Genomic DNA, 10,139 nt, shown 5'->3' with positions numbered 1-10,139 from the left:
TTTTACGCAAATCGATTTTCACAAAATTGAATTGGTTTATGGTGTAACTTTAAAAAAATGACCGTAGATACATGCAATTTGACTGAATGTTTATCTTAGCATCTTTTATACACCATAACATTTTCAAAATATTTTGATGTATTTTGAGCTCTTTACGGACATTTTCATTTTCCATTTTTTTTTAGTTTTTTTTCTAAAAATATCAATAAAATGTTATTTGTTGGATAAAAAAGCTTGAAAATTTAATAGAAGGCTCCTAGTATATTGTTTCAAAGGCAGATGAAAAATATAAAAATCGTTAGTCACAGTTTTTTTTTATAAGCATTTAAAGTTTAAAAAATGACAAAATATGGAAAAATCACGAAAATTTGCAAATTATTTCGAGTTAGAAATTCATAAAAATTTTACTTTTTAAATCTAAGATATGAAAATGTAATACAAGATTCCTTATAAGATTATCTACCTTTATCAAACAAAAAATATCTATAAGAAAGTCAAATAAAATTTTTATGTTCGTTTGAAATTCTAATTTTTACAACATTGGATATTCACTCGATTTCTCATGTAGCGATTTCCTTATTTTGTTGTAATTAAAAAACGAATAACTGTAGATACATGAAAATTTTACTGAATGTTTATATTAGCATTTCCTATACACCATACAATTTTGAAAATATTTTGACTCTTTTTGAGCTGTTTACGGACATTTTCAGTTTTCAATTTTTTTAGGTTTTTTTTCTATAAATATCAATAAAGTTTTATCTGTTGGGCCAAAAAGTGTATAAATTTAATACAAAGCTCCTGATATATTGTTACAATATCAGTTGAAAAATATTAAAAATACATAAGCACAATTTTTTTTTATAAGCATTTAAAGATCAAATTTTGACAAAATTTATCAAATTTTAATTTGAAAAATTATTTTGTAGTTAAAAATTTATAAAATGTTCAATTTTTGTATCTAAGAATTGAAAATTTAAAACAAGACTCCACGTAAGTAATTAATTCTGTTACCAAAAAATCTAAAAAATACATTTACCCAGTTTATTTTTATAGTCATTTTAAGTACAAATTTGGACGAAATTACATATTAAAAACCTAGGATAACTATTTTAGTTATTTTGTTGTGATTGTATAATATTATTCGTGGGTACTTGAAACTTCTAAAGTATACTATTATATATCTATGATAGTACCGCGGTTTTTTGTAGATGTATAATGCGTTATAAGTACTAATAGATATATGATATGATTAATTTGGAATTTATTATAGGTACCTATTATAGGTCAATTTTTTTTAAATACTATAGACTATAACAGTGGTTTTCAACCGGTGTGCCGCGAGCACCCTTGGAGTGTGCTGCGATAAATCTATTAATACCTAGTTTTATAATTTTCATCATATGCTTCACGTATTATAATTATATATTTATATGTATTGGTGTGCCGCGAAAATTTTGTAAGAGATGAAGTGTGCCACAATGTGAAAAAGGTTGAAAACCACTGGACTATAATATAATATTATGTCTTATACCTAGACTGACATACCGTCTCCGCTCAGAATCGTTTTTCTTATACAATGATATTATATAATTGAATTAAAATTTAATATCATCCATTATACAGTGACCCACTTGTAACCTACTGTACAGCAGAGCGAAATCCACTTACCCACCTTTTTTTTATTGAATTATCAGTTAGTTATATAACAGTTTAAAGAAGTTACAATCAAGAAATTGAAATCATTTAAATTTTAAATTAAAGATTCGTTAAACTTCTATGAATAATCATCAATTTTTTTTCGTTCTAACAAATAATCCGAATCATTCTTATAAAAAAACCAAGAGAAATACCCAAAAAAAAATTAAGAGACCAAGTATTAATATATCTTAATTAATCAAAATTATGTATAAAAAATGTTTACAAAAAAACTCTAGATTATACGTCTTATGTACGATATACCTAACTATACTACAATTAAATTTATTAAAAATTATACAATGTACATACAGACTTGTTAAAGTATTTTAATTACCACTACAGTCTTGCTGAAGATAAAAAACACGATGTAAAAATATATGACAGTTATTTTTTATTCTTCTTGTAGTGTTATGACATTATTTCGCTGACTTTATAAATGGTAAAAATTAAAATAATCAGTATTATAATAATGCAATTACACAATTACACAACTTGTAAATAATACAACTATGATGGTGGTATACAATTTTAGCAAATAATATATTTTATGAAGGTATCCGGAAGTCTCTTACATCGACTTAGTTTTAACTTTTAAACTTAAAATAGGGATCATAATAAAATATATTTATATTTATAAAATATTTCATTAAAAATATATATAATGTATGTCACATATATATTAAGATGGTTAGTTTTATAATTTTTAAAGGTTCAAATTATTAGCTTAAATAATTTATGTTCAAAAGCACAGCTTTCCGGAAATATAACAAAAAAAATTGAACAATGAAAGTTAAAATTAAAAAAAAAATGGTTACTTTTTATTTAAATTTGTAATTTTGTTTTGGTATTTGTACGCTTATAAAATTGAATTCCATGCTATAATAATATAATATATAAAAAACAGTTGTTTTGTTTGTGTTCCATGCACAAAGCCTATTATAGTATGTACTATAAAAATTAATGCACTTTTTTTCAATTTAGAAATTCTTTTCCTTTAAATAATATCAAAATTAAAAATATATATTTCACATTTGCATAAGTCTATAGAATTATTACACCGTATACGTATTTGTATTTTTAACAGAAAAAAATCGAATAATATTATCATAAACAAGTAAAATCGAATTTATATAAAGCTAGGTATGGCCATGGCCACTGCTGCTGAAGCAAAAGATACATTTTTTAAAAAAATAATACTATTTATCATGATTATATGATGTGATTATACTTTATTCCTATTTATTCTACTGTGATAATTTTGTTTTTCAAAATATTCAAATTGACAATTTTCGGGATAAAAATTGAATCTAATTTTTTTTTATACATTTAGGTATAGGATATGTATGATGAATAAAAAATTACGCACAACATTAAAAACATTGTAGATACCAATCAGGTATTGTATTATTTTATTATAATAAACTAACTAAATTTTTTCATTAAAAATATAATATATAATACATATTACATAATATACAATAATTGGCTTATTTAAACTTTAAACTATTTAATTCACATAAAATTATAAAAAAATAAGATTTGAATAAAATGTGTTTACAATATTTATTTTTTTCACTAATCGTTAAAGGACATTTAGGTATTACTAAATTACGTATCTGCTAAACGTTCAGATAATCCGCCGAGACTTAAATCTGCACACGCAAATGTGTAACGAATACGTATTATTACAAGTACAGGTAATACGTCATCACTAATCAGTAATCACTGAAATCACCGTAATAGTTAATAACAATAATTAATACCAGCAGTTCACGTATAAATAAAAAAATTTCAAATCCTATAATGTATTGTTGAAACATATTGTCGTTTAATAAACGACAATACTAATAACCAATTTCGAAACGAATCATTAAAACTATTTGTGTTGTTGTCAAATAACTTTTAATGAAACGAGAGGTGATTTTTTTTTTTTAGAGCATTTACGTACTTGGTAATGTATTTTATTACCTAGTGATTTAGCAGACTATTAATTATTATTCGCACAAACTATTAATTGTCCACACTGCGATTATGATTTATGACAATATAATAAAGTATGATACCATTATAGCTTTAACATTTTTAAATAATTTTAAAATAATTGTGTGTATTCAATAAGGTCAACGGTAAATATTATTCATAACCACAGTCCATAGCGAATATATATGTGTAAAGTTAAAATTTGTAAATAGATCAAAAAGTGGGAATGAAACGCTTAGATCAAATTACAATACTATCTTACAATAGGTAATAAAAAAAACCCAAAAAAATTGTACTGATTTGAATTAAATTTTATATGAAAATTTACAGAAAATTATACATTACAACGTTTTTAAAATGAGATGGGATAAACGTCATGATTTGAGCCGGGATTTAAATGTTCTGACAAATTGCAAAAAAACGCACAATATAAATGAAAATATTCCTTAAAAATCTCAAAAATGCGTTTAACATTTATTTCTATAATGGCTTATAAAGGTAAAAAAAATTATTATTATACTCGAAATTTATTTTTAAAATAATACTTCACCAAAGGAGAAACGAAGAAAAGCTAATATAGAAATATTTTTATATTGCCTCTTTAATTATTTTTAGACATTAAAACGGCGTTTGACGAGATTGCTCATCTAATACTCTTTCACCACAATTTGCCCACTACTATGTCAATACCAATATATTTTAGTTTTTATTACAACAATAAATTTCGTACCATTATCAACGTTCAACAAATTGTGAAAAATGCTGTAAAACATAAAAAATGCTTTGAACTCAACAAGTGTTATTGTTTAAAAAAATAAATGCAATATAAAATTTACTTTGAAATATTATCCCAATTCCTATAACCTAAGAAAATTTTAATCTCAGATTTGAGTTCTAAAACACCAAAATAAAAAAGTCCTAATTATAATAATTGTATAATATGTCTATCGAAATTATTTTAAAACACTCACACATTATATTTTACTAAAAAAATACTATTGATTTTCTGTTTCAGGACTGCCTAATGATCTCAGCGTGTATTGGCAACAGTATCCATGGCCTTTGGGCGAAGTTCTCTGTAAATTTCGAGCTTTAGTTTCAGAAATGTAAGTATCTAAACGGCGTCAATAAAATAAAAAGATGTTTATAAGGATTTTACACTGATTGACATTTCAAATAAATAAAACAGTCATAGACTTGTAGAATATTCGAATGCAAAATAATATATTAATTGAAAACTATAAAGTTGAAATTATTTAAGTCAAACGTTATCATCGGTTAACCTACTAACAACACTGTCAGTATAATATTGTCAGTACTGCGAAAAGATAAATACCCTGTGAAAAATAACCACGGACAAAATACCGATACCCCTACGAAATTTTGCAAAATCAAAAAAAAAAATTAGGTATAATGGATATGTTAAATTTGAATTCAATGATAGATAATTGACAGCGATAAAAAACAACAATTTTTTTAATTTTATAATAGTGTAGGTATATTTTCATCATATTATATTATTATTGACTATGTACCTACCTATAATTGTTATTAAATTTTGAGTCAACACTACCTTACCGTAAATCAGTGCGAAAAATGGGTTCAAGTTATAAATAGGTGATAGCTTAAAATGAATCTAAGTATGTATTTGTATGTCATGGCGTATAATGAAATATATAATTTACGTAAAATATTTAAGACTCCTCGAATAATGATTTTAAATTACAACGTAATATGTAACTATTGAAAATAATGTTTTGAAATATATTGTCAATTTTAAATTTTAAATTTGGATTTAATGACAATAATTGTATATACTTACGCAGTGGCGTATTTTGTATGTTTTTTTGGTGGGAGGGAGGCTGTCCAGATAATATAGGTATATACCAATATACCAGGGGTGGCCAAACCGCGGCTCTCGTCATAGACTTTTGTGGCTCGCATCTTAACGTAACATTAGACTTAAATTTACGTAAGAGCCAAAATAGGTCATATAATATATAATAATATGACCTTTTATTTTTTTTACATCTTGGCTCTTCAATTTTTATTAATAAATTTGGTGGCTTGCGAGTCTCTTCGAAGCTTATAATATACTCATCAAATATTGTAATGAAACATTTTTTATTTATTTAATTAAAAGTAGTAATTTTTATGTAATTTAAATCATACATGTATAAAACACCTACTGTAAACATAATTTTAATTTAAAAATGAAAGTAAAAGCAAATAATAATAATTTTTAAAATAGAAAATAGAAAATAATAAATAGGTACACTTAAAGTATTTTTCACTTGTAAAAAAAAAAAATATTATAAATAATATAGGTACTCACCAATGACAATAAGTGATAATATTACTATTTCGCTGTATATTAATTTATCTGCCTTGTTTCTTTGATGACGATTAAATTAAAAATGATTCGTCAAAACGAAACATCATTGTAATATATTAATATCTAAATATATACAAATTCCCGCTGGAAAAACAAGTAACACAGACATCACATGAAGGCACGGAGCCGCAAGATAAAAATATAAATTGCATGTATACTGTAATAGGATAATAATAACATAATATTATTTAAACATATTAATATACATTAGTACCTATCTATATAGTTATCATCATCGCTCACAATAATTTAATAATTATATACCAGTGGTGCTATAAGAATAACAGTTTTATAAATAATTAAAAATGTTACAGGATAATAAGTACATTATTTAAAACTAAATTTATTTTCTTTCCTAATTAGTTTAGGACTTTATATAATATTAAAATAGTTCATAACGAACCACATATTTTTGTTTGTAAAATTCCCTTTAAAATTTATCCAAATTAAAGATTGAATTTTTAATTTTGCTTTGGGGGTGTCCAATCCCTCCCCCCAAAATACGTCACTGTACCTACGATAAAAACGATAGACGGTCTGTCAGTCATATCGATCAGATGACAGATATATGATAACTACAGCAGACACAATAAAATGGTATAAAAAATTGACTATTTGTTTATTATTTATATATTATTATTGACATTGTAATACAAATTTATTATGACTAAAAAAATATATATATATATATATATAAATAATATATTGACATTGAAACCTCGTGATATTATGTGTTAGGGACACATCATTTTTATTATAGGGTTATTTTTTCCGTGGTTACTTTTTCGGGGATTCAATATTGCCATTATGATTTCTGATCGTTCAATCACACCTGCAAGATACAAACAATTTATATTGTCATTTGTCATTTGTAACATCCACCCAAACGCACGCAGTGATGTAGTCAACACGGTCCGTTATGTTTCATATATTATTATATTACTATTTATTATTATAACCTGTACAGGACTTCATACACGTCGGTTTTGACCATTGTGGCGTTTTCGATGGAAAGGTACTTGGCCATCTGTCATCCCCTCCATTCGTACGCCATGTCCGGGTTGAAGAGAGCCGTCCGAATCATCGCAGTCGTTTGGGTGATATCTTTTTTTGCCGCACTGCCGTTCGCCATGTTCACCACCGTCGACTACGTGGATTTTCCACCGGGTAATGGACCGATTTTGCAATCGAATAATTATTGATTTCATCTCAGCCGTATTGGTACCCACAATACCTAATGCAAGTTTTTATGAGTACCTATTCGACTATTTGTATTTAAATGGTTTTTTGGTATTTCAAATACTTCTTAAGTACTATTTGACGAGTGTAATTTCAATACTTTAAAGTTACTTTTTCTTTGAATTTTTTATTATTTTAAAAATAAATTGATCTTAAAACAATTTATAAGATTCCATCAAATATGCAGATTAGGTATTCCTTAACTAAATATATTGAAAAAAAATATCATAATATTTTTGGTCTCACCGCCCTATATGAGTGCGTATATGTATAAAAATGGACTTCAAAAAGTTTTGAACCAATCGGTTAAAGTTAACCCGTACCGAACTTGTAATTTAAGTCTGAACTCGCATCATTTTTCAATATTTACAAACATTTTCCACATTTTCGTAAATATTTTGTTATCCTTTAGAAATATCGAAATTTTTTATATTATACATATATTTTAAAACAAACTAAATGTTCTATAACTTTTATAATGTTATATTTTTTATTATCTCCAATGGTTCATGAAGTATATTGACTTAACTCCATAAAAACACAATTTCAGTATAATTACATACTTATTAATAATAATAATAATAGTAGTTCAGTTCAGCTTTATCGTCCAACACGAACACACGTACGTCGTTACGTTCCGATATCGCCGCTGTGTGCTGGTAGATTAATTGTAGGACTACACTATTATGGTATTGGCCGGTCTGTTTCAATAATGCCTCAGAACAACAAACCAAAACGTCACTTGTCAGATTCTTCATTGTCACCCAGGCATGATGTTCAAAAATCTAAAGTCTTCATTACTCCAAACAAATATGCCGTTCTTGCTAATGATGAGACACCCGAAAACGTGAGTAAACTTACTACGGTTTCAACCAACTCCAAAGTCGTTCTCGCGATTCCGCCTCCCACAAATGAAAAGCCTGACCCTCCGGCTCCTCCGGTCTACATCAAAAATATTTCGAATTCCTCAGCTTTCAACGCCACCCTTTCAAAAATCACGGGCTCCAACGGTTTCACGTGCAAGTCTACGTCTATATATCTCATAGTTCAACCTTTGGGTCGAAGCAACTTCAATAAAATTGTAACGCACCTAAATTAAACTTATGCCAGTTTCCATTCATTTTTCCCTCGTTTCCGCCGTCCTTATAAGACCATTATTAGAAATTTACATTTCTCTGCCTAATGTACCGACATCGCCTCAGCTCTGTCCAATTTAGGTCATTCAGCTAAAAATGTTTATAACGTCAAGGATAAAAATAGGCATCCCCTTCCACTATTTTTTGTGGAACTTTTTTGGAATGATAATAATAAAGATATTCATAACATTACGTCATTGCATAACACGAAAGTGGTTGTAGAAAAACCTCACAGAAAAAACACGGCCCTCTGCAATACCATAATTCAGTCTTATGGCCACACCCAAAATTATTGCAATCATACCTCTCGATGTGTCAAATGTGGTAAAAATCACCACTCAGAAAATTGCACCAAGGATCGAAACAGTCCAGCTAAATGTGCCCTGTGCTCCTTGGACCACACGGCCAATAAAAGGAGTGTTAAATCTTTAAGTCAGCCTCAGAAAAAAAAGAAAAAAAGAAGACCCCTGCAAGAGTCATACCAACTATGGTTCTTGGTTCATATACAAAATCGCATACAAAAACTTACGCTGAAGCTACCAGCAACAAAAATTCTCCTCCGGAACATATCTCTGTTTCGTTCTCGCATTTCATTTCAAACTTAAATTCACTTATCAGTCCACTAATCTCATTTCTCTCTTCGGTCCTAAATGCTCTTATCGCCAAAGGTACGATTTCTCCTTAATCACTTTTGGAATTTTGTCCTATTAATATTGATCCATTTTTTTCTTTTCTTTTCTCCCTCACTAACATATTATTATTTAATTAAACCGGCTCATCATTTCACTTATAAAAATATAACACGCCTTATGTGCAGATATTATTCTATATATTATTTAATTGTAATGTATTGTTATATCAATACTGCATAAATGTATAATTAAGTTAATTGTTGAGCTATAATAGTTAATATACTTAAAGCTAATAAAATAAAAATAAAAAAATAATAATAGTACCGGCTAAAATAATTTTGTAAAACTCCCATATGACTTTTACTATCAACTAATTTGATGTGTCTTTGCCTTCATATTATTGTTGGCTACATAATAATCATAAAACAAATATAATGACAAGAATATTATATAATATATATTAATCTAATCTCTTTTATGTAATTATTTCTGTATATAAAAATTATATTCGATATATTCGATTAATAATCGATTAGATAGTACCTATTCGCACAGTTTATTAACATGATATTACTTAATCAGGATATGTCTTGTTTTTATTTTGGTACAATTATAACTTATAATTATTGTTAGTTTGATCGTGATAACTGTTTAGTAAAGACCTAATATTTAACTGTCATTTGTCGTTGTACGATTTAAAATTGATCGTGTTTTTTATTATTTTTAATAAAAAAATGTCAAAAAAACTTAGAAGTAATCAAATGTTTTTAATTGGATCTAAAGAGACACAAATTCGCGGTTCTAAGCTTTCATCAAACGGTCAAATGTTTTCAGTATTTTTTTACAATATGCAAACTGTTAAACTTGTCATTAGAGAAAGTGCAGCGTTAACTGTGCGTGAATGTTGCATATTTTGGGAAAAAGCAAGAATTCCTATTCAAGCGGTCCAACATTGCATTGGTGAATTAATTAATTTATATAATGAATGGAGTAGTTCCCAAAAAAATTCCAAAAAATAGGTGAGCCATACAGATTAAAAGAACATGATTTAAGAAT

The 10,139-nt window shown here is 26.9% G+C and overlaps 1 protein-coding gene across 1 annotated transcript in view; it reads left to right on the top strand.

The window, feature by feature from the left end:
* The window catches only part of LOC100166366 (neuropeptides capa receptor), a 158,267-nt gene that overhangs the window by 136,825 nt on the left and 11,303 nt on the right, over positions 1-10,139 (top strand). The window contains exons 4-5 of the mRNA XM_029488336.1: positions 4,697-4,787; positions 7,044-7,260. Of these exons, the coding sequence (XP_029344196.1) occupies positions 4,697-4,787; positions 7,044-7,260 (308 nt within the window). The remainder of the gene's footprint in view (positions 1-4,696; positions 4,788-7,043; positions 7,261-10,139) is intronic.

Source organism: Acyrthosiphon pisum, chromosome A1 (genome assembly GCF_005508785.2).
Source record: "Acyrthosiphon pisum isolate AL4f chromosome A1, pea_aphid_22Mar2018_4r6ur, whole genome shotgun sequence".
Taxonomy (NCBI): domain Eukaryota; kingdom Metazoa; phylum Arthropoda; class Insecta; order Hemiptera; family Aphididae; genus Acyrthosiphon; species Acyrthosiphon pisum.
This window is presented reverse-complemented; position numbering and strand designations above follow the sequence as displayed.